Source organism: Cherax quadricarinatus, chromosome 11, assembly GCF_038502225.1.
Source record: "Cherax quadricarinatus isolate ZL_2023a chromosome 11, ASM3850222v1, whole genome shotgun sequence".
NCBI classification, from domain to species: Eukaryota; Metazoa; Arthropoda; class Malacostraca; order Decapoda; family Parastacidae; genus Cherax; species Cherax quadricarinatus.
Window position 1 is genome coordinate 3516284 of NC_091302.1, and position 26764 is coordinate 3543047.

Consider the following 26764-nt stretch of genomic DNA (forward strand, 5'->3'; position numbering starts at 1 on the left):
TGGATACTTTTTTGGTTATGTGTTGGATATGGGTGCTGAAGTTCAGGTTGTTGTCGAGGTATAGGCCTAGGAATTTGCCCTCATTATGCCTGGCAATTAGAGTGTTGTCGATCTTAATGTTAATTTGCGCATCTCCTGCTCTGCTACCAAACATAATGTAGTAGGTTTTGTCAGTGTTAAGCGTAAGTTTATTGGCTGTCATCCAAGTCGATATTTTGATCAGCTCCTCATTAACAATGGTGTTGAGGGTGGCAAGATTAGGGTGAGAGATGACATAAGTCGTGTCGTCAGCAAAAAGAATGGGGTTCAGGTGTTGAGATACGTTTGGAAGATCATTGATGTATATGAGGAAGAGCAGGGGACCAAGGACACTTCCCTGCGGAACTCCAGTATCAAGTGGCTGTGTGGTTGATGCTGTGTCTTTAATGGTGACATACTGATACCTATTAGTAAGGTAAGATTTGAAATATGCAAGCGCATGGCCTCTTATACCATAATGGTCAAGTTTGTGGAGTAGGATGCCGTGGTCTACTGTGTCAAAAGCTTTTCTTAGGTCAATAAAAATTCCTAGTGGATATTCCTTATTTTCCAATGCTGTGTAAAGCAGATCTAGCATTTTTATGATTGCATCGTTAGTGCTTTTATTTTTCCTGAATCCAAATTGGCAGGGGTTGAGTATGTTTTGTGCCGTTATAAATGAATATAGTCTCCTGTGCACGAGATTTTGGATAGCAATGGTAAGTTTGATATTGGCCTATAGTTGTTTAAATCTGTAGGGTCACCACCTTTATGTATTGGTGTAACCCTTGCCGTCTTGAGTAGTTTCAGGAAGGTGCTAGTTTCTAGTGACTTGTTAAAAAGTAATGAGATAGCATGCGAGAGGACATGGGCCGCTCTCTTGTACAATAATGGTGGGACATGAGACAGATTCCCTGAGTTATTTTTAAGTGACTTTATAATCTCGGTGACTTCCATGGGCTCAGTTGGAGCAAGATAGGAGGAATTTGGGAAATTCCCATCTAGGTAGTCCCCGGCATGATTACCTCATCTTTTGTATATAGTTCTGCAGTCTTGACGTCCTTGTACTGATAAAGCCACTAGACAATTATATTCTTTATTTCAGCATGAAACAATGTTTGTACAGAGATTAGTGACATTAGGCGGAGCCGGATTTTGTATTTCCCTGGGGCTGTGCTGTGTCCCTGGGGCTGTGTTGTGTCCCTGGGGCTGTGTTGTGTCCCTGGGGCTGTGTTGTGTCCCTGGGGCTGTGTTGTGTCCCTGGGGCTGTGCTGTGTCCCTGGGGCTGTGCTGTGTCCCTGGGGCTGTGCTGTGTCCCTGGGGCTGTGCTGTGTCCCTGGGGCTGTGCTGTGTCCCTGGGGCTTTGCTGTGTCCCTGGGGCTGTGCTGTAGGTACTGAGGCCCCAGTCATATTTTCAAAAGCAAAACAATTAGTCGCATCAGTCAACTGTTCATCATACTCGTGATATAATAACATACTATAATTATATTACAACAGTAACTGTGAATACGTTTCACTTAATCCCTGGAGGCTCTCCAGCTGGCGGAGACCCCTGAGCTGCAGCCCCCTGGAGGCTCTCCAGCTGGCGGAGACCCCTGAGCTGCAGCCCCCTGGAGGCTCTCCAGCTGGCGGAGACCCCTGAGCTGCAGCCCCCTGGAGGCTCTCCAGCTGGCGGAGACCCCTGAGCTGCAGCCCCCTGGAGGCTCTCCAGCTGGCGGAGACCCCTGAGCTGCAGCCCCCTGGAGGCTCTCCAGCTGGCGGAGACCCCTGAGCTGCAGCCCCCTGGAGGCTCTCCAGCTGGCGGAGACCCCTGAGCTGCAGGCCCCTGGAGGCTCTCCAGCTGGCGGAGACCCCTGAGCTGCAGGCCCCTGGAGGCTCTCCAGCTGGCAGAGGCCCCTGAGCTGCAGCCCCCTGGAGGCTCTCCAGCTGGCAGAGGCCCCTGGGCTGCAGCCCCCCGGAGGCTCTCCAGCTGGCAGAGGCCAATGAGCTGCAGCTCCTACAGCCCAGGCCTTAATGCAACCCTGCATGTAGGTGTGCATGCAGAAAACCCCTTGTTATGCAGAGCATTTCGAGCGAAACGTGTACAGATAAAGATACCCAGATGTTGCACATGTGTCTAATTCTTCTTCAGACGATCATTGCTGTATAAGCCAAGCCTGCAAACTTGAGTTAAAAAGCCTTGACAGCACAAGCAGCGAGGGTTGACAGTTCTGAGAGCAGCGAGACGTATATGAGACGCCCAGCTGACTACACTTGTTATGTTCCCCCTTGATGCTGGCGAGGGGGCTCTTGATCCAGGGAACTAGATCTGCCCTGCCCTTATAAGGACGTGCTTGCATACAGAAGAGCAACGTAACTATGTTGGCTGTCACATAGCAGCCAAGGCAGTTAGTTTAATATGTTTATTATGCACCCCATACCCATCCTGTGGGCGGTAGTCAAAAGATTACAGAGGTACAGAGGTACATAATTGGCCCAGGGACTGGACTCCAAAGTTTTGATAGCTTAGCAAGTTACAAAGGTAATGAACTAGATCTGGTCATAATCATGACTAAGTTACAAAGGTAATGAGCTCCAGGTAGAGCTGGTCACACTCATGAATAATTGCAAAGGTAATGAATCATAAACACATTAATCATGAGAATTTACAAAGGTAATGAGCTCCAGGTAGAGCTGGTCACAATCATGACAAGTTTCAAAGGTAATGAATGATAAACACGTTATGACATGATTACAATCATAGACAAATTACAGAGTAATGAGCAGTTAACAAACATAGTAGGGAATTCATCCATTGCCCCAACAACAGATGTTGCTAGCTGCCTGTCTCTCCTCGCAGACAGCCATTGCAAACAGCAGCAAGTTGCAGCCAAGGCAGAAGAAGAAATATAAGAAAGCTGTTTTATATCACATTTGCTAAGGCGTGCGTGAGTTAAGGGGAAAAATAATGAGGCTTTGATGGCAACATGATGAGGGGAAACAGGCTGAGGGGACACGCCAAGCGGCAATGACTTTTAACTGAAGGAGACAGAAGGCTTAAAGTACCCTAACCTCTCCATGGGTGGATTAAGATTGGGGGGGGGTATGGGGGTGTCGCCCCCTGACACAGTAATAACAAGGAAATGGTAATCATTGCCTCGTTACAGCGGCCACCAGAGGTGGCATGTTCGCTCTATGGAGGTTTATTGTACAAGGGTCTTTAATCCGAGGACTTGGGTATGAGAGGTGACATGTTGTTATGGCCTCAAGAGGTAGGTGTCCCGGTGGGCCCAGCAGACAAGCAGCAGGTTTGTTTTACATAGTTGAATTTGCAGGCCAAGTGTTATCCTATCTCATTCATTTCAGAGCCCAGCGCTGTGATAACTGCTCCACAGGATGGATATGAGGTACTACCATCCACAGGATGGATATGAGGTACTACCATCCACAGGATGGATATGAGGTACTACCATCCACAGGATGGATATGAGGTACTACCATCCACAGGATGGATATGAGGTACTACCATCCACAGGATGGATATGAGGTACTACCATCCACAGGATGGATATGAGGTACTACCATCCACAGGATGGATATGAGGTACTACCATCCACAGGATGGATATGAGGTACTACCATCCACAGGATGCATATGAGGTACTACCATCCACAGGATGGATATGAGGTACTACCATCCACAGGATGCATATGAGGTACTACCATCCACAGGATGGATATGAGGTACTACCATCCACAGGATGGATATGAGGTACTACCATCCACAGGATGCATATGAGGTACTACCATCCACAGGATGGATATGAGGTACTACCATCCACAGGATGGATATGAGGTACTACCATCCACAGGATGGATATGAGGTACTACCATCCACAGGATGGATTTGAGGTGCACAATAAATCAACCACTACTATCCACTGGATGGATGGGGTGCACAATAAACTAGCCGCTGCCGTCTGCTAGATGGACGGGGTACACTTCGGAGAGGTAAAATATAAATATAAAACCATCAAAACTTGATAAAGCTCTACACGGATGTCAACATAACTTGATAAAGCTCTACACGGATGTCAACATAACTTGATAAAGCTCTACACGGATGTCAACATAACTTGATAAAGCTCTACACGGATGTCAACATAACTTGATAAAGCTCTACACGGATGTCAACATAACTTGATAAAGCTCTACACGGATGTCAACATAACTTGATAAAGCTCTACACGGATGTCAACATAACTTGATAAAGCTCTACACGGATGTCAACATAACTTGATAAAGCTCTACACGGATGTCAATATAACTTGATAAAGCTCTACACGGATGTCAACATAACTTGATAAAGCTCTACACGGATGTCAACATAACTTGATAAAGCTCTACACGGATGTCAACATAACTTGATAAAGCTCTACACGGATGTCAACATAACTTGATAAAGCTCTACACGGATGTCAACATAACTTGATAAAGCTCTTCAGTGGTTCCCAAACTTTTTCAGCTTGTTACCCAATTTAACATGCCACATAAAGCATGTTACCCCTTTCACAAAATGTTGTTATTATTGATATATATGGCTAAACGTGAACGTATACAGCCTTGCATACTCTGCTAATCCTAGCAAAACCATTGAAAACGTAAGAACCACACATACATTATATATAAAATTAATAATAGCTACAAATTCACAGTAACAGTGGGTAAATACTAACTATATACTGCACAGGGCAGTACACATACATACCAGCTTATGTCTACCTCGGCTGATGCTCACAGATAAACTGACAGTGTGAAATAGAGGCAGCCTCAGGAAGTGAGTGACGCGTACTGGACAGGTCGATCTGGGCTACTGAGTGACTTTTGTCCTGAAGCATACTTGTCAAAATACTTTTGGGTTTCCACACACTTAGCTATATATTTCTTCTTTTCTAATACTGTATATTAGTTTTTGATGTTTATTGTTATTTGGTTTAACTTTATTACTTACTTATAATAGGTTTACTTTACAACTTTATATACTAAGACAAAGTTAACAATAATCCTCATACCGGGTACCGCATTGTTTTCTTGATTTTCAGAATTCATAACTTTTTTTCTGTCACCTCTCCATTACCCCCCAAAAATGGTTAAATTACCCCCAGGGGGTAATTTACCCCCAGTTTGGGAACCACTACTCTACAGTGAAACATAACTTGATAAGCTCCACGTAGAGTGAAACATAACTTGATAAGCTCCACGTAGAGTGAAACATAATTTGATAAAGCTCTTGGCTTCATCTCGTCCTCATTCATTCATCAGAGAGGTGAATAACAAGTTTTCCATTATTTCAGCTGGACGGAGGTAACCTGAAACCTGATCACCTGGAACCTATATACGAGCATCAGGAGACGCTCTGGCGTGAGTATTATGTTTTTTATAAGTATACTCTCACACTGCTTATACTCACTGGGTATACCTCTCTCTCTCTCTCTCTCTCTCTCTCTCTCTTGAGGCTGGTGAAGAGTTTTTGATCTAAGGAATCTGAGCTATTCTCCCTCAGATCATGCTTCTCATTCTCCAGCCTCTGATCCCAACGAGTTTATAGTAATAATGATGATGATGATGATAATAATAATAACGATGATAATAATAATGATAATAATAATAATAATGTGTTTAACTCTGTTCTGTTGCTTTTTATTATATATGTATGTATGTATGTATGTATGTATGTATATATATATATATATATATATATATATATATATATATATATATATATATATATATATATATATATATTATTGTACTCATATAGTGGCATTTATGATAATTCTGAGGCCTAAGTTGAAGGTAATTAATATTTGGCTTTATCAACAGAATCATATGACGATGACTTGATGAATGGACAGCACATTGACAGTGAGGTAAGTGTAGACACACATTAAGAGGATCAAGCAAAATGGTTACCTGGAGGTTACCTGGAGGTTATTCCAGGGATCAACGCCCCCGCAGCCCAGTCCATGACCAGGCCTCCCGATGGATCAGGGCCTGATCAACTAGGCTGTTACTGCTGGCCGCACGCAGTCCGACGTACGAGCCACAGCCCGGCTGATCCGGCACTGACTTTAGGTATCTGTCCAGCTCTCTCTTGAAGGCAGCCAGGGGTTTATTGGCAATTCCCCTAATGCTTGATGGGAGGCTGTTGAACAGTTTTGGGCCCCGGACACTTATGGTGTTTTCTCTTAGTGTACCAATGGCGCCCCTACTTTTTATTGGCGGCATTTTGCATCGCCTGCCCAGTCTTTTACTTTCGTAGGGAGTGATTTCTGTGTGCAGATTTGGGACCATTCCTTCCAAGATTTTCCAAGTGTAGATTATGATATATCTCTCCCTCCTGCGTTCCAACGAGTACAAGTCAAGTGCTTCGAAGCGTTCCCAGTAGTTAAGGTGCTTGACAGAACTTATACGTGCAGTAAAGGATCTCTGTACACTCTCTAGATCTGCGATTTCACCTGCTTTGAATGGAGATGTTAATGTACAGCAGTATTCCAGCCTAGAGAGAACAAGTGATTTGAAAAGGATCATCATTGGCTTGGCATCTCTCGTTTGGAACGTTCTCATTATCCATCCTATCATTTTCTTTGCACATGCGATCGTGGCACTGTTGTGATCCTTGAAAGTGAGATCCTCAGACATTACTACTCCCAGGTCCTTTACATTATTTTTCCGCTCTATTGTATGGCCAGAGTCTGTAGTATACTCTGTTCTAGTTATTATCTCCTCCAGTTTTCCATAACGGAGTAGTTGGAATTTGTCCTCATTGAACATCATATTGTTTACCGTTGCCCACTGGAAAACTTTGTTTATATCTTCTTGGAGGTATGCAAATAAAAAAAAATACAGAACACAGAGGAGAGCACAGAATATGAGAGTGAGGATAGTGAGGACTGACTATGTAAGGATAAGAAGAGAAGTAGAATGCCAGTTCGAGTGACAGTAAGAAAAATTAAATGAGGATTGAAGCTTCTGGGTGTTTCACTCGTTGGAGGCCCCGAGTTGGTACTCCTGTAGTTGCAACTCTCTAGTTTGTACTCGGGGCCTGCTACTTGAAGGATAACTCGGGGCCTCCTACTTGTAGGATAACTCGGGACCTCCTACTTGTAGGATAACTCGGGACCTCCTACTTGTAGGATAACTCGGGACCTCCTACTTGTAGGATAACTCGGGACTTCCTACTTGTAGGATAACTCGGGACCTCCTATTTGTAGGATAACTCGGGACCTCCTACTTGTAGGATAACTCGGGGCCTCCTACTTGTAGGATAACTCGGGACCTCCTACTTGTAGGATAACTCGGGACCTCCTACTTGTAGGATAACTCAGGACCTCCTACTTGTAGGATAACTCGGGGCCTCCTACTTGTAGGATAACTCGGGACCTCCTACTTGTAGGATAACTCGGGACCTCCTACTTGTAGGATAACTCAGGACCTCCTACTTGTAGGATAACTCGGGACCTCCTACTTGTAGGATAACTCGGGACCTCCTACTTGTAGGATAACTCAGGACCTCCTACTTGTAGGATAACTCAGGACCTCCTACTTGTAGGATAACTCGGGGCTTCCTACTTGTAGGATAACTCGGGACCTCCTACTTGTAGGATAACTCGGGACCTCCTACTTGTAGGATAACTCGGGACCTCCTACTTGTAGGATAACTCGGGACCTCCTACTTGTAGGATAACTCGGGACCTCCTACTTGTAGGATAACTCGGGGCCTCGTAGGAGTGAAACACCCTGTACTACACAGCCTTGTAGGAAGGAAGATAAATGTACAAGATCACGATACAAACAAGTGATTGAATAAGATACTTGAAATGAATTGGATTATTATTATCATTATACTTAAAAGGAAGCGCTAAACCCACAGGTTGTGTAATGAATTAGAAAAGTGCAACATCTGGGTATCTTTATTTGTAAACGTTTCGCCCACCAGTGGCTTTATTACTACAATACATAGCCATAGTCTAAAGACTATGGAATTATATAAAAACAGTGGAAGATAAGGTAATCAGTCCCTCAGCCTAGGAGCAAGTGATGAATATCGTAATTTTGAAAATTACATTGTTCACCACCTGCTACTAGGCTCACGGACTGATTACCTTATATTTCACTGTCTTCTGTATACATGTATAATTTATACAGTCTTCACATCATGCTCATGTATTGTATTGATAAGCCGCTGCATGAAACGTCTACAAAAATGGCTAGATGTTGCACATGTGTCTAATTCATGACTGTGTTGGGTAAAGGTACACAAGTGCAACTAATGTGTCCTTTTACCTACCATATTGTCGGTAATTCTACCAACATTAATACATTTCATCATTTTGTCTGTATTGTATACATGTGCAACACCTGCTGGAGCCAGAGGACATATGCAACAGTTGTTGCCGAGGTCATATGTGGGCAAGGCCTAATAGGGGCAGAAGTGTATCTGGACGCGGGTCTTGCTCATACGATGACTCGCAGCTGGAGCTGTCGGTCACCTGACCGAGGCATTCCACTCACATATCCCGCCACCCCCTTAAAATATATATATACTTGTAAAGTAAAAGGACACAAGTGCAACTAATGTGACATTTTATTGTGGCAACGTTTCGCTCTCCAGAAGCTTTATCAAGCTGTTACAAACAATACTTGGACACAGAGGGTATATATAGGCTCAGAGTGAGGTGCAATACTAGTGGTAGTAGTAGTAGTAGTAGTGACAAAAGTAATACAATATGGATGAGCAATTAATTCGTACATGAGTAAAAGGATATAAAAGCTATTACTTGGGTAATATAGCTTTTATATCCTTTTACTCATGTACGAATTAATTGCTCAACCATATTGTATTACTTTTGTCACTACTACTACTACTACTACTACCACTAGTATTGCACCTCACTCTGAGCCTATATATACCCTCTGTGTCCATGTATTGTTTGTAACAGCTTGATAAAGCTCCTGGAGAGCGAAACGTTGCCACAATAAAATGTCACATTAGTTGCACTTGTGTCCTTTTACTTTACACATTGTCGGTAATTCTACCAACTTTATTACATATATATAGTTTTAACTATAACCATTAGATAATATTCTGGTTACAGTAGCAGGTTATAGCCTTGTAAAGCCGTCTTGTAGTGCCTGGCTTCAGTACTCTTCCCCTGGCTTCAGTACACTCTTCCCCTGGCTTCAGTACTCTTCCCCTGGCTTCAGTATATTCTTCTCCAGCCTTCAGTACACTCTTCCCCTGGCTTCAGTACTCTTCCCCTGGCTTCAGTACACTCTTCCCCTGGCTTCAGTACTCTTCCCCTGGCTTCAGTACACTCTTCCCCTGGCTTCAGTACTCTTCCCCTGGCTTCAGTACACTGTTCCCCTGGCTTCAGTACACTCTTCCCCTGGCTTCAGTACTCTTCCCCTGGCTTCAATACACTCTTCTCCTGGCTTCAGTACACTCTTCCCCTGGCTCAGTACACTCTTCCCCTGGCTTCAGTACACTCTTCCCCTGGCTTCAGTACACTCTTCCCCTGGCTTCAGTACACTCTTCCCCTGGCTTCAGTACACTCTTCCCCTGGCTTCAGTACTCTTCCCCTGGCTTCAGTACACTCTTCCCCTGGCTTCAGTACACTCTTCCCCTGGCTTCAGTACACTCTTCCCCTGGCTTCAGTACTCTTCCCCTGGCTTCAGTACACTCTTCCCCTGGCTTCAGTACTCTTCCCCTGGCTTCAGTACACTCTTCCCCTGGCTTCAGTACACTCTTCTCCTGGCTTCAGTACATTCTTCTCTTGGCTTCAGTACACTCTTCCCCTGGCTTCAGTACTCTTCCCCTGGCTTCAGTACACTCTTCTGGCTTCAGTACACTTCCCCTGGCTTCAGTACTCTTCCCCTGGCTTCAGTACTCTTCCCCTGGCTTCAGTACTCTTCCCCTGGCTTCAGTACTCTTCCCCTGGCTTCAGTACACTCTTCTGGCTTCAGTACACTTCCCCTGGCTTCAGTACTCTTCCCCTGGCTTCAGTACTCTTCCCCTGGCTTCAGTACTCTTCCCCTGGCTTCAGTACTCTTCCCCTGGCTTCAGTACACTCTTCCCCTGGCTTCAGTACACTCTTCTCCTGGCTTCAGTACATTCTTCTCTTGGCTTCAGTACACTCTTCCCCTGGCTTCAGTACTCTTCCCCTGGCTTCAGTACACTCTTCTCTTACACTTCCCCTGGCTTCAGTACTCTTCCCCTGGCTTCAGTACTCTTCCCCTGGCTTCAGTACTCTTCCCCTGGCTTCAGTACACTCTTCCCCTGGCTTCAGTACACTCTTCCCCTGGCTTCAGTACACTTCCCCTGGCTTCAGTACTCTTCCCCTGGCTTCAGTACTCTTCCCCTGGCTTCAGTACACTCTTCCCCTGGCTTCAGTACACTCTTCTCCTGGCTTCAGTACATTCTTCTCTTGGCTTCAGTACACTCTTCCCCTGGCTTCAGTACTCTTCCCCTGGCTTCAGTACACTCTTCTGGCTTCAGTACACTTCCCCTGGCTTCAGTACTCTTCCCCTGGCTTCAGTACTCTTCCCCTGGCTTCAGTACACTTCCCCTGGCTTCAGTACTCTTCCCCTGGCTTCAGTACTCTTCCCCTGGCTTCAGTACTCTTCCCCTGGCTTCAGTACTCTTCCCCTGGCTTCAGTACTCTTCCCCTGGCTTCAGTACACTCTTCCCCTGGCTTCAGTACTCTTCCCCTGGCTTCAGTACTCTTCCCCTGGCTTCAGTACACTCTTCCCCTGGCTTCAGTACTCTTCCCCTGGCTTCAGTACTCTTCTGGCTTCAGTACACTTCCCCTGGCTTCAGTACTCTTCCCCTGGCTTCAGTACTCTTCCCCTGGCTTCAGTACTCTTCCCCTGGCTTCAGTACTCTTCCCCTGGCTTCAGTACTCTTCCCCTGGCTTCAGTACTCTTCCCCTGGCTTCAGTACTCTTCCCCTGGCTTCAGTACTCTTCCCCTGGCTTCAGTACTCTTCCCCTGGCTTCAGTACACTTCCCCTGGCTTCAGTACTCTTCCCCTGGCTTCAGTACACTTCCCCTGGCTTCAGTACTCTTGCCCTGGCTTCAGTACTCTTGCCCTGGCTTCAGTACTCTTCCCCTGGCTTCAGTACTCTTCCCCTGGCTTCAGTACTCTTCCCCTGGCTTCAGTACACTTCCCCTGGCTTCAGTACTCTTCCCCTGGCTTCAGTACACTTCCCCTGGCTTCAGTACTCTTCCCCTGGCTTCAGTACTCTTCCCCTGGCTTCAGTACTCTTCCCCTGGCTTCAGTACTCTTCCCCTGGCTTCAGTACTCTTCCCCTGGCTTCAGTACTCTTCCCCTGGCTTCAGTACACTTCACCTCACACTCTCAACACTCACTAAAGCCGCTGCCTTGTAATTCAGGGAAATTTTTAAGTAGGCTTTGAGTTTATAACATAAGTTTCATTTTTTTTTCAATAGGCTTTAGGGCTTACATGTTATGGGCACATAAAAAAGTATATTATATAGATTCAGCTTAAGATAACCCAATAATGTCAAATTGTGACATATCTATTATTTAATGCTTGAATATATATATATATATATATATATATATATATATATATATATATATATATATATATATATATATATATATATATATATATATATATATATATATATATATATATATGGTGGAAGTAAGAAGGGTGAGGCAGTATTGGGTGATGGCGTCAGTATTGACTGAGAGTATAAGATGCCAACACTGTGTGAGAAGTGGACCACCTGACTGTGACTGCAGGCACCAGGTTTTGGTAAAGCTCTCTCCATCTTTCTTTCCACCACTCGTTCTCTCCGACATTTTCTTCCTCTCTTCCTCCCTCACTTTTCACCTCTCACTCTTCACCTCTCTCTCCCTCTAGCCTTTTCTTTCTCCCTCTCTTCCTAACTCTTCACCTCTCTCCCTCCTAGCCTTTTCTTTCTCTCCCTCACTCTTCACCTCCCTCCCTCCCATTAGCCTTCTCTTTCTATCTCTATCCCTCTCCTTCCGGTTCTTGCATCCATTCTCACAAATCCTTGCTCTATCCTGTTCCTTCCTACCTACCCTTAATACCCTTCCTCCCTCTCTCCTTCTTCCTTCTTTCCACATTATCAGTCTATATTTACTCTTGTCAAATCCAAGAGAGGAACAACAGTAGTATTGTATAACAAGTTAGGTAGGCTAATGTTGACCTTCCCAGCAGACACTAGGTGCTTCCTTAACCTCTGTATTGTTGAATATAGAGCTTTTGATCCGAGGAACTGGCTTTACCCTCCTGTTCCTCGGATCATACTTGATTACCTCCCATTCCCCTGGAGCTCTATGACCCGTACGGGTTTCCCGCTCCCCTTTGAATATAATAATAACTATCTTCCACAAACTTCATATTTGATTATATTTTTTGTGATTCAAATTTGCTGTGATACTTGGATCTGTTTTTTACTTTAATAATTCCCGAATTATCACACTCTTCTGAGATGTGTTAATTATTTTGGTGTTTGTTAGATCATTTATTATCTGAATGTAATGTGTGTACTTAGCTGTGTGGCTGCTCAGACTGACCACCAACAAACAGACAGACAGACCACAGACACGCCACAAACAGACCACGAACAGACAAACCACAGACAGGCCAGGAACCGACCACAAACAGACCACAAACAGACAGACCACAGACAGATATATCACAGACAGACAACCAGACAGACAGGCAGATCACTAACTGCAGCAGCATGTCATAATACACTTTTCTTACTATACATGTTATATCCGAGTTACCTTGAAGCATTTAACATATCAGCCTATTGTTAATTCTCGTTTAACATATTAAGCTATTGTTAACCCTCATTTACCATATTATATTATTGTTAGTATATAAGTTCTCTCATATTTCAGACTTCTGGTTTGTTCGTGCCTCAGGTAAGTATATCGCGTGTTATCTTAGTTATTGCTATTTTTCTTCCCCTTTGCTTTATTATGCTTATATTGATTACATGTGAGTTATCGTGAAATTCCACTCACAGTTATTCGAGAGAGAAGTTCATACGGGTGTGTTACGCCCACTACAGGATGAGTGGGCGGACGAGGTGGGCGTGGTCGGACACTGTGGGTGTAACATGACAGCTCTGATCCACCTGGTCCGGACTCATGTCAGACGTGGACCTCCTGGACCCCCGGGCCGGGACGGCAAACCTAGCCCTCCTGGACTATCCGTGAGTGTATGACTATCAGTGAGTGTATGACTAGCCCTGGGTGTATGACTAACCCTGGGTGTATGACTAGCCCTGAGTGTATGACTAACCCTGGGTATATGACTAGCCCTGGGTGTATGACTAACCCTGGGTATATGACTAGCCCTGGGTGTATGACTAAACCTGGGTGTATGACTAGCCCTGAGTGTATGACTAACCCTGGGTATATGACTAGCCCTGGGTGTATGACTAACCCTGGGTGTATGACTAACCCTGGGTGTATGACTAACCCTGGGTATATGACTAGCCCTGAGTGTATGACTAACCCTGGGTATATGACTAGCCCTGAGTGTATGACTAACCCTGGGTATATGACTAGCCCTGAGTGTATGACTAACCCTGGGTATATGACTAGCCCTGAGTGTATGACTAGCCCTGGGTGTATGACTAACCCTGGGTGTATGACTAGCCCTGGGTGTATGACTAGCCCTGGGTGTATGACTAACCCTGGGTGTATGACTAGCCCTGGGTGTATGACTAACCCTGGGTGTATGACTAACCCTGGGTGTATGACTAACCCTGGGTATATGACTAGCCCTGGGTGTATGACTAGCCCTGGGTGTATGACTATTCCTGAGACCTAAGAGGGGGAAAACACTACAGAAGAGGCCTGTTGTAGTAGGGGGAACTACATAGAAAAAGGCCTAGAGAAGTAGGCCTCGGAGTATAGACAAGGGTGTATAGACACCCATACAGGAAAGGGTCTACAAGAAATATGTCCTCAGGGAAATAGGCTCTACAGATATAATTATCTACAGCAGCAAAGTCAGAATCATACAAACCATACCACGGGCGGGATTTGAACCCGCGGTCAGAGAGTCTCAAAACTCCAGACCGTCGCGTTAGCCACTGGTATGATTTGTTTGCAATCGTGTCATTACGATTTCGTGAGTCATGTTGACGGCATTGAGGGGACTTGAGCTAGAGTTCGTCACGGCCACGCTAGCTGGAGATTCGTCTGTAAAAACTTGCATTTGTGGTCACAGTGGTGCCTGTGCTAACCTTCCTATGGTGTAGAAATATACCTAGTTGGACAAATCTTATTGTGGCTAGCTGGTCCAGTGGCTAACGCGACGGTCTGGAGTTTTGAGGCTCTGACCGCGGGTTCAAATCCCGCCCGTGGTATGGTTTGTTTGCAATCGCGTCATTACGATTTCGTGAGTCAGAATTATACATAAAGAAATGTATAAATGCCAGATATCACCATGTATAAATGCCAGATATAGAGAATGAATTGCATAAATGCCAAATATAAACAAGTATAAATGCCAGATATAAAGAGATAATAAGATGTATAAATGCCAGATGTAAACATATATAAATGCCAGATACAAACAGATGTATTAATGCCAGATATAATCAGATGTAGTAATGCCAGATATAAACAGATGTAGTAATGCCAGATATAAACAGATGTAGTAATGCCAGATATAACAGGTGTTGCAGTTCATATATATCCCCTGCAGGAACAGTATTACCAAGGATGGTGTCAGTACTTATACACACGCTTCAGAGTTTATTATCCTTCATGAAAGTATACACACACACACACACACACACACACACACACACACACACACACACACACACACACACACAAAGACTGCAAACCTCACTCAAGGAGAAAGATCTTGGGGTGAGTATAACACCGAACATGTCTCCGGAAGCAAACATCAATCAGATAACTGCTGCAGCTTATGTGCGCCTGGCAAACCTGAGAACAGCATTCCGATACCTTAGTAAGGAATCGTTCAAGACACTGTACACCGTGTACGTCAGGCCCATACTGGAGTATGCAGCACCTGTTTGGAACCCGCACTTGATAAAGCACGTCAAGAAACTAGAGAAAGTACAAAGGTTTGCCACAAGGTTAGTTCCAGAGCTAAGGGGAATGTCCTATGAAGAAAGATTAAGGGAAATCGGCCTGACGACACTGGAGGACAGGAGGGTCAGGGGAGACATGATAACGACATATAAAATACTGCGTGGAATAGACAAGGTGGACAAAGACAGGATGTTCCAGGGAGGGGACACAGAAACAAGAGGCCACAATTGGAAGTTGAAGACACAAATGAGCCAGAGAGATATTAGGAAGTATTTCTTCAGTCATAGAGTTGTAAGGCAGTGGAATAGCCTAGAAAATGACGTAGTGGAGGCAGGAACCATACACAGTTTTAAGACGAGGTTTGATAAAGCTCATGGAGCGGGGAGAGAGAGGGCCCAGTAGCAACCGGTGAAGAGGCGGGGCCAGGAGCTAAGACTCGACCCCTGCAACCACAAATAGGTGAGTACACACACACACACACACACACACACACACACACACACACACACACACAGACACAAACAGACACACACACATATATATATATATATATATATATATATATATATATATATATATATATATATATATATATATATATATATATATATATATATACTGAGAAGTATATTTCACTCAGGGATTAAAGTTAAATCTTTATTTTGGAGATTAACGTATTCTTGTCTGGTGGTGGACAGATCTTGACCCTCGTGTCTTAGTAGGCTTTAAACAACTCCATTAATCAGTTTATTCTCCAACAGCACCATACAAAATACAAAGACAGTAGTATTTATTCATAGAAATGAAGATGTTTTGATTAAGAAAGATCAAAAAAGTAAATGCTAGACTACTGAGAATTATAACAGTACAGAGCAACAACACTACAAAGTGACACTCTCTAAATGGAACTGAAAATTTATCAAATATTGCATAGTGCGTGTGTTGAGGCTTTTCCATTATTATTATTATTATTATTATTATTATTATTATTATTATTATTATTATAAAAATAAGAGCTAAACCCACTAGGGTTTTACAGATTATTATTATTATAATCAAGGGGGAAGCGCTAAACCCGGAGGATTATACAGCGCCTGGGGGGGGGATGTGGAAGGCATTCAGGCTTAATTCAGGGAACTGGAGCACAGATCCAATTCCCTAAATCAAGAGCCCCTCACCAACATCAAGGAACCTTCCTTGAGGGGTGGGTTTTACAGAGCTAGGGTTTTTCATGAACCATGCAGATTTGGACTTTTTTTTTTAATCATGGTTACAAAAATTGTGCATGCTAGAGTGTGGGCTTGTAAGTGGGTTAACTGACATATTATTTCTTCGTCTTCTTTTTCCTTTTCTTCTTTCATTATCTTGTTCTTTTTTCTTTTTCATTCCCTTTTCTTCTCCTTCCTTTTCTTCTTTCCTCTTCCTGGGTGTTTCAGGGCACACCAGGTCCCCAGGGTGAACGAGGCCTGCCAGGGAGAAGAGGAGAGAAGGGAGAAAGAGGAGAGGTTGGAGCTCCCGGCCCTGAAGGACTACAGGGATCTAAGGGCGACCCCGGGGCTGACGGTCTAGTAGGACCTGCAGGACCACCCGGACCTCCTGGTCCACCAGGACCCCGAGGCTGGACCTGGGGCGCTGATGACACTAAGACGGTAAGTATTGTGTGTTCTCGCCTGTGTTACAGGAGTGGATTCACAGCTCCTCTTGTGTGTGTGTGTGTGTGTGTGTGTGTGTGTGTGTGTGTGTGTGTGTGTGTGTGTGTGTGTGTGTGTGTGTGTGTGTATTTGTATTTGTAGTTCCTCCATCTTCACCATTTTGTCATAAAGCTAAATTCGATCGTCTATTTGTTACTCCACTATCTTAATTTATATAAATCTTATTGTGGGAGTTATATAAATCTTAGTGTGGGATTTTCAAAGGATCTTTACATATGTAAACAAATTATTTGTTATTTCTGTAAAGTTATACAATTTAAACATCAAGGGGGCTAGTAGTGAGTCTTGTGGAACCCAGTGTGATGTAAATATAACCGCTTCGGTCCCAGGACCGAAACGTTTTCTAATAAATCCTAGGGTTTGTTCACTTGTCTTTCTAAGCCAGTTGTGATTGTAATGACAATAATCAACATCTTTGATCATAGATGATGATCAAACTAAATGCAAATTATGTGGTCAGGCATATGGTCATCTTGAACGCCATGTTTTTTTCTTGTCCGCTTATGAGGAATATAGAGATAGTATAATAGCCAATGTGACATGTCAAGATATCTTATTAATGAAAATAAGATACCAGATATATTAAGCAGATTTTCTAAATTTTCTTGTAACAGATAAGTGAACTGTAGATATAAATCCAGATGTGCTCCTGTTAGCCTTTTTGAGGCCTAGTTCCTAGGCCAATTGTGTATCCATATGCTCTTGCACTACCATCCACAGGATGTATATGAAGTGCACAATAAACTAGCCACTTCGGTGGCAAAAATCTAAATCAAATCCAGAATCTAGTGAATGCTTTAGTGTCTATAACACTAGGATGTGTAACCTGGACAAACAACACAATTCTGAAGTATTGTGGACTTTTTTTTTTAAGTCTGTAGGAAAAATATCGTTGAAATTCCCAGATCAGGGTTGAAATTCTCGTCAGGTAGGGCTCATTCTTATATATTTTTATATATTATATAGTGAATAATTACTGTTATTCTCTTCTCTGGGGACTGCTGCCTTTATAGCCGGGATGGAAGCTGCATTCTGGCTATCAGGCGAGTATCTTTCTCCTTCACCTCTCTCTGTCTCTCCCCTCTCCCTCCTTCACTCAATCATTTTTTAACTTCCTCATTTTTTCACCTCTCCACTCTCTCCTTCACTCTTCCTCTTCCTCACTCCTCTCTCTCTCTCCACTTCCTCCTTCCATCTCCACTCCCTCCTTCACTCTGTCTTCTTCCCTCTACATTCCACCTCACCATTCACACCGTACTGATGGTGTTGGTTGATTCATACAATAACAATCATATAATAGGCTATCCCAGATTAGCCTATCCTCGATTAGGCTACCCCAGGATATGTTGACCTAGGTTTGGCTATTCCAGGTTAGCTTATTCCAGGTTAACTCAGTATTCGGTATTAAATACGTGTGTGCCCATAACATCTACATGCCCTCAGAACTATTGTACAAATTTACAGTGTTGTATCAAAAATATTTGTATATTCTTAATAAAACTAATCTTAAGCTTCGTATATATTCTAGTTACCATATCTGATGGGTATACATTGAGAGGAGCCTTGTATGTATTTTTAGAGGTGTGTATATTTCAGTGTATATATATTAGGAGTTTAGTCCTTATTGTAATCAATATTTTAGGTAATGAAGTGTTCTTGACTGGTGACACGCAGCCTTCATGACCCTTGTGTAGTAGATGGACTTTAAACTCAATCATATAATGTAGAATGTTCTTTTGTGTAGTATTTGGGAATCTTTAGCTTGGAAACGTTTCACCAGCCAGTGGCTTCTTCAGTCCAATACTGAGAGGAACGGTGGAAGATGAGGAGGAGTTTGAGGTAATCAGTCCCTCAGCCTGGAGTAGATATGTTCAGAACTCCTCATCTTCCACTGTTATTCTCTATTGGACTGAAGACGCCACTGACTCGGCGAAACGTTTCCTTGGTAAATATTCCTAAATGTTGCATAAGTGTCTCATTTTTCAACTTGTCGGTTTTCTAAACCATTTACATCATGTTATGTTACATTACGTAATGTTATGTTACCTTACGTAGTGTTATGTTATATGTTGTTCCCACAGCCGCCAGTAGATGCTGTGGATTCAGACGTGTTGGTTCCTCTTCTGGGATCAGAGAAGCAAGGGACCACAGGGATCGCTGGCCCTACAGGAGCCCCTGGACCCAGGGGCCCTCGAGGCTACGTTGGACCCAAGGGAGAGAGAGGTCACCCGGGGGTCAAAGGTCAGAAGGGCGAGGAGGTGAGTATTACGAAGAAATAATCGTCAAAAAATGAGAAAGAACCTTAATCTAACCTTGTAAAACCCTCTGTAAAAGAGAGAGAGAGAGAGAGAGAGAGAGAGAGAGAGCAATGGAAATATGAGTATTTAGTTACGAGGCTTCACAGAGGGTGGTGATAATTTAGTTACGAGGCTTCACAGAGGGTGGTGATAATTTAGTTACGAGGCTTCACAGAGGGTGGTGATAATTTAGTTACGAGGCTTCACAGAGGGTGGTGATAATTTAGTTACGAGGCTTCACAGAGGGTGGTGATAATTTAGTTACGAGGCTTCACAGAGGGTGGTGATAATTTAGTTACGAGGCTTCACAGAGGGTGGTGATAATTTAGTTACGAGGCTTCACAGAGGGTGGTGATAATTTAGTTACGAGGCTTCACAGAGGGTGGTGATAATTTAGTTACGAGGCTTCATAGAGGGTGGTGATAATTTGTTTGAAGGTGGACTAAATTTCAAGTGAGTTCTGCATAGTTTTATAAGATCATAAGAAAGAAAGAGCACTGCAGAAGGCCTACTGGCCCTTGCCAGGCAGGTCCAGGCCACCTACTGGTCCAAGTTACTGACCCATGTCAATCAGGTCCAAGTTACTGGCCCAAGTCAGTCAGGTCCAAGTCACATCCAATTAAGAAGGATGGAGCCACACATCAGACCAACTAGCGCAAGCTAGTCAGGTCCAACTCACACCCACCCACACCTCACACAGATTGTTATACAACAAAATTTTAGATGGGGAGACGGGTTAGTAGTCTAGAATTAGACGCATGGCCAAGAAATGTGGCAAAAAAATAATCGAAACATGGAAAATAGAAGACCCACAGTCTCAGTGCACAACAGAAGCTGACAGAAACAGAAGACCTACAGTCTTAGGGCGTAACAGAAGCTGACAGAAACAGAAGACCTACAGTCTTAGGGCACAACAGAAACTGACAGAAACAGAAGACCTACAGTCTTAGGGCGTAACAGAAGCTGACAGAAACAGAAGACTCACAGTCTTAGGGCACAACAGAAGCTGACAGAAACAGAAGACCTACAGTCTTAGGGCGTAACAGACGCTGACAGAAACAGAAGACCTACAGTCTTAGGGCACAACAGAAGCTGACAGAAACAGAAGACCTACAGTCTTAGGGCGTAACAGAAGCTGACAGAAACAGAAGACTCACAGTCTTAGGGCACAACAGAAGCTGACAGAAACAGAAGACCTACAGTCTTAGGGCACAACAGAAGCTGACAGAAACAGAAGACCTACAGTCTTAGGGCACAATAGAAGCTGACAGAAACAGAAGACCTACAGTCTTAGGGCGTAACAGAAGCTGACAGAAACAGAAGACCTACAGTCTTAGGGCACAATAGAAGCTGACAGAAACAGAAGACCTACAGTCTTAGGGCACAATAGAAGCTGACAGAAACAGAAGACCTACAGTCTTAGGGCACAACAGAAGCTGAGAGAAACAGAAGACCTACAGTCTTAGGGCGTAACAGAAGCTGACAGAAACAGAAGACCTACAGTCTTAGGGCACAATAGAAGCTGACAGAAACAGAAGACCTACAGTCTTAGGGCACAATAGAAGCTGACAGAAACAGAAGACCTACAGTCTTAGGGCACAACAGAAGCTGAGAGAAACAGAAGACCTACAGTCTTAGGGCGTAACAGAAGCTGACAGAAACAGAAGACCTACAGTCTTAGGGCACAATAGAAGCTGACATAAACAGAAGACCCACAGTGTCAGTGCACAACAGAAGCTGAGAGAACCAGAAGACCCTCAGTCTCAGGGCGCAACAGAGGCTCTTCCGTTGCTGACAAACAAGATATTGGAGAGTCGTGAGATAACACACTTTACAGCTTTAATGTTACCCCGATACAACGCTTGCATTGACTGGGTCAGGTTGGGTCACATCCCAACCTTACCTACCAAACCAGGGAACGGCTGTGGTTTCAACCATTGGCGAGTGAATCGCATATTTCAGTACACTACGACAAGGTCCTAGATGCACTAGAAGACAAAAAGAATGCAGATGTAATATATACAGACTTTGCAAAAGCCTTGGACAAGTGTGACCATGGCGTAATAGCGCACAAAATGCGTGCTAAAGGAATAACGGGAAAAGTCGGTCGATGTATCTATGATTTCCTCACTAACAGAACACAGAGAGTAGTAGTCAACAGAGTAAAGTCCGAGGCAGCTACGGTGAAAAGCTCTGTTCCACAAGGCACAGTACTTGCTCCCATCTTGTTCCTCATCCTCATATCTGACATAGACAAGGATGTCAGCCACAGCACCGTGTCTTCCTTTGCAGATGACACCCGAATCTGCATGACAGTGTCTTCCATTGCAGACACTGCAAGGCTCCAGACGGACATCAACCAAATCTTTCAGTGGGCTGCAGAAATCAATATGAAGTTCAACGATGAGAAATTTCAATTACTCCGATATGGTAAACACGAGGAAATTAAATTTTCATCAGAGTACAAAACAAATTCTGGCCACAAAATAGAGCGAAACACCAACGTCAAAGACCTGGGAGTGATCATGTCAGAGGATCTCACCTTCAAGGACCATAACATTGTATCAATCGCAGCTGCTAGAAAAATGACAGGATGGATAATGAGAACCTTCAAAACTAGGGATGCCAAGCCCATGATGACACTCTTCAGGTCACTTGTTCTATCTAGGCTGGAATATTGCTGCACACTAACAGCACCTTTCAAGGCAGGTGAAATTGCTGACCTAGAAAATGTACAGAGAACCTTCACGGCGCGCATAACGGAGATAAAACACCTAAATTACTGGGAGCGCTTGAGGTTCCTAAACCTGTATTCCCTGGAACGCAGGCGGGAGAGATACATGATTATATACACCTGGAATATTCTAGAGGGACTAGTACCGAACTTGCACACGAAAATCACTCACTACGAAAGCAAAAGACTTGGCAGACGATGCAACATCCCCCCAATGAAAAGCAGGGGTGTCACTAGCACGTTAAGAGACCATACAATAAGTGTCAGGGGCCCCGAGACTGTTCAACTGCCTCCCAACATACATAAGGGGGATTACCAACAGACCCCTGGCAGTCTTCAAGCTGGCACTGGACAAGCACCTAAAGTCGGTTCCTGACCAGCCGGGCTGTGGCTCGTACGTTGGTTTGCGTGCAGCCAACAGTAACAGCCTGGTTGATCAGGCTCTGCTCCACCAGGAGGCCTGGTCACAGACCGGGCCGCGGGGGCGTTGACCCCCGGAACTCTCTCCAGGTATACTCCAGGTATACACCATAGAGGGAGGTTACGACTCACTGGCCATGGGTTTAAACCCCACCCTTTCCTTGGTTTAGTTTTTGCAATCGTTATTACGATTTCGTCAGCCATCTTGACCTATAATTGCGAGAACATAACACAAAGAGGCGGGGCCAGGAGCCGAGACTCATCCACACTTACTACTGTGCAATCTACATCTACAGGGCCCTAAACTCTAATATCAACCTTGACCTAAAACGCTTTCTTGATAGTTGTGACAGAACCCACAGGCATAACACCAGACACAAACATCTCTACGACATTCCCCGTGTCCGACTAAACCTTTACAAAAATTCAATGTATGTCAAAGGCCCTAAAATCTGGAATACCCTACCTGAGAACTCTGGAACTGCAGACACATTCATCACCTTCAAAACTACCATTAGAAAACATCTTATCTCCCTGATACACCCCGTCAACTAACTACACGAATACCACCTGGTGGTTCACACTTACACTCACCCATTTGACCATAAACAGAAATATTAATCTCAATCTTAAAATAATGAATCCTGTGATACTCCAATACTGAAACTATGCACTGTGCCAAAACAAAAGCATTCACATTGCTAAACTCACAAACTAGTATTTAGTCACTTAACCATAATACCAACTTACCTCATAATTTGTAATATTTTACAATTAAGAATAAAACTAAGTCTGCCCGAAATGCCTAGCCATGCTAAGCGTTCTAGTGGTACACTCTGTAATCACTATTTTACAACATGTAAACCACACAATAACCAAATTTCTGTAAACTCAGCATTGTAATCCTTATAGAGAATAAACTTTGAATTGAATTGAATCCCCCTCAACCACACCTCATTAACTCAGTGTACAACAGAGTGTCGGTGGAGTTGGGGCATACTCCCACCTCTCGCATATCTGTCCAAAAAAGGTTAATGAAATACGAGGCTCAGACTGTAATTGGCCTGTTAGGGCACTGAGGCGACGATCTTCATATTTGGCAGCAAGGGGCTAGTAACACCTCCTGTATACATTACTAAAGTTAACAAGAGAAACTTTCGTTTTTCGTTTTAGGTCACCCTGCCTCGGTGGGATACTGCCGGTTTGTTGAAAAAAAAAGCCTTAAGAACATATGCACTAACAACTTCATATATCCGTAGGGACCTCAGGGGCCCAATGGACGTTTGGGCAACAAAGGCACCCGAGGGCCCCCTGGTGTGGACGGCCTGCCTGGCACCCCGGGCCACAAAGGGCAAAAAGGTTAGTAGTCAAGGTCTGTGTATCAGGGGCCCCCATGGCCCCGGTCTCTGTATCAGGGGGCCCCATGGCCCCGGTCTCTGTATCAGGGATCCCCATGGCCCTGTCTCTGACCATTCCTCCTAAATTAGTAAGGAAATATTATGGGAATAAATATTTTAGGTTACACGAACGAAAGATTAGTGTATTTTGAATGTTAGTAGCCGTTCGTAAGAGTGATCTGTCATCTTGCGTTTTTGTGGGGCAGAATCTCGTAGCGCACTCGCCTCACACATTGAGGTCCGTGGTTCGATCCCCGGTACGGGTGGAAGCATTTGGGCGTGTTTTCTTAAGACACCTGCTGTCCATGTTCACCTAGCAGCAAGTAACTACGTGGGTGTTAGCAGACTGGTGTGGGTGGCATCCTGGGGACAAAACCAAAGTTGCGGGAAATGCTCAATATAACCAATAACTTTCTATGTTGTATGTCACTGATGTCAGCTATGGTCTGTATAAGTTGTATCATTTACTTGTAGAAATAAAGATTATTATTATTAAAGTGTAAAATAAGCTTGCATACCACATATACCTAGCAGGACGATAGTACTTGTTGGGGAGGTCAGTGTCTGTTAAACTGCAGGCAGAGTGCAAAACTTTTAACAACCTTCTGTGTTACATTCTTGTGACAGTGGTAATACCTCTGTGAGGTTACTATTAGCCTACAGTGAGGTACCTATTTTACTGATAGGTGAACATGGACAGCAGGTATACCAGGAGTATACCTGGAGAGGGTTTCAGGGATCAACGCCCCCGCGGCCAGGTCCGTTAATCGCGGTGGATCAGTGTCTGATCAACGAGTCTGCTATTGCTGGCCGCACGTAGACTGAAATACGAACCACAGCCCAGCTGGTCAGGTACTGACTTTAGGTGCCTGTCCAGTGCCTTCTTGAAGACAGCCAGGGGTCTATTGGTAATCCCCCTTATGTATGCTGGGAGGAAGTTGAGCAGTCTTGGGACTCTGACACTTATTGTGTTGTCTCTTAGCGTGCTTATGGCGCCCCTGGTGTCTTAAGATCTTTTAAGTAAACCTGAAAGCAGCCTGCAGGTATGCTGAAGAAAAAATGAACAGCTGAGTTTTGTGTCAAAAAATGCTGGACAGGTACCTAAAGTCAGCACCTGACCAGCCGACCTCTGTCTCGTACGTCGGTTTGCGTGCGGCCAACAGTAAAAGCCTGGTCGATCAAGCCCTGATCCACCACGAGGCCTGGTCATAGACCGGGTCGCGGGGGCATTGACCCTCGAAACACTGTCCAGGTATACATAGAGAATGTTTTATCTAGTTATACAAGCAGTAAAGTGGTCAGGATATTATGCACAGTCGGAGAAGTCATGTTAGGTGCCATCTATGGCGGTGCTTTGAGTCGTCATCTCTGCAGGATATACACGTTAATATATTTGTATATATTAATTGAAAGGTACGTTTCACTCACTATATATATAGCGTATATACATAGGGAGATGTTTCTTCTATCAGTCGCCTGTCAGTCCTGTCAGTCATTTGTCTTGTTTGTGTTTCAGGGGACCGTGGCTTGACAGGCAGAGGGCGACCAGGACCCAAGGGTTTCCAGGGGGAGAAAGGAAGTCAGTTCTATTCACCGGAGGAAGTTCGAACAATGATCCTCACCACACTGCAGGTGTTCGTTGATACCAACCCCACACACATGTCGGACATCAAGGAAAGTAAGTAGGTCCACAGCTCACCAACCCCTCACACGTCAGATCTCAGGGAAAGTAAGTAGGTCCATTGCTCACCGACCCCTCACACGTCAGATCTCAGGGAGAGTAAGTAGGTCCACACCTCACCAACCCCTCACACGTTAGATCTCAGGGAGAGTAAGTAGGTCCACAGCTCACCGACCCCTCACACGTCAGATCTCAGGGAGAGTAAGTAGGTCCACAGCTCACCGACCCCTCACACGTCAGATCTCAGGGAGAGTAAGTAGGTCCACAGCTCACCGACCCCTCACACATGTCAGATATCTGCACAATGAGTTATGCAGACATGAATTAGTGGGTAGGTTGACAAACACAATGACAAACTTGTAGTACTAAGTTTTGAAGAATTAAGATACTTATGCAACATATGGGAATCTTATACCTACCTGCTTTGATGAAGCCACTATGTGGCGAAACGTTTCTTCAATAAAGATTCCCATACCTGGAGTTTACCTGGAGAGAGTTTCGGGGGTCAACGCCCCCGCGGCCCGGTCTGTGACCAGGCCTCCTGGTGGATCAGCGCCTGATCAACCAGGCTGTTGCTGCTGGCTGCACGCAAACCAACGTACGAGCCACAGCCCGGCTGATCAGGAACTGACTTTAGGTGCTGCATAAGTGTCTCAATTCTTCAAGCTGTCGGTTTTCAAAACCATTTATCACAGTACTAAGTTTTTTAAATATGAAAAATTCACTGGAATTCAAAATATTAGGCAATATTTCAATCTAATGTTTTTAAACTTAAACTATCTCTTTTTCTCTCTCAGTCGCCAAGAGAATCGAAGTGGTGTTGCCTAAGGGAGCGGACGGTATCCCTGGGACCCCTGGACCAGCAGGACCCAAGGGCGAGGAGGGACGTCAGGGTCCTACAGGACCCCCAGGATACCCAGGCAGCCCAGGACCTGTGGTAAAGTCTGCTACTCTGTTGTGGGTAGTGTGTCTGCTGATGGTTAGGTGGAATTGAGTGTGAGGGAGAGAATGTAATTTGAAAATGAATGAAAACTACAAAAGTCCTGTTGGCCTATGCTTGGGAGGCCTATCTCACATCCATCCACACCCAGGCATGTACCCGTCCAACCTATAAATTATTTAGAGAAGAGTAAGAGGGCAAGAGAGTGATAGTGTGAATGATGGTGAAAGTGTTTCTTTTTTGGGTCACCCTGCGTCGGTGGGTGCAAGTCTGTGTGTTAAATTAGTGCAACTAACCCGGTTAGCTGGACTTGAGTCCTGGAGGCAGGAATTACAACGTCACTACTGTGTAAGTCTAGTGAAGATATTAGGTGGGCCATTGGTTTATGAAGTCTGCCCTTATGGGAACACAGCTAGGGCATGAATGATAGTTAATGTGTT

At 44.4% G+C, this 26764-nt stretch overlaps 1 protein-coding gene across 2 annotated transcripts in view; it reads left to right on the top strand.

The window, feature by feature from the left end:
- Nucleotides 1–26764, top strand: part of LOC128687492 (collagen alpha-1(XV) chain-like) — a 121052-nt gene that overhangs the window by 60257 nt on the left and 34031 nt on the right. Inside the window, exons 2-11 of one of the 2 annotated variants that reach the window (XM_070083897.1) lie at nt 5351–5417; nt 5880–5926; nt 12963–12986; nt 13136–13279; nt 16580–16792; nt 17869–17898; nt 18937–19113; nt 23566–23665; nt 25220–25381; nt 26182–26321. In XM_070083897.1, the coding sequence (XP_069939998.1) occupies nt 5351–5417; nt 5880–5926; nt 12963–12986; nt 13136–13279; nt 16580–16792; nt 17869–17898; nt 18937–19113; nt 23566–23665; nt 25220–25381; nt 26182–26321 (1104 nt within the window). The remainder of the gene's footprint in view (nt 1–5350; nt 5418–5879; nt 5927–12962; nt 12987–13135; nt 13280–16579; nt 16793–17868; nt 17899–18936; nt 19114–23565; nt 23666–25219; nt 25382–26181; nt 26322–26764) is intronic. The other variant, XM_070083898.1, reaches the window with a different exon arrangement.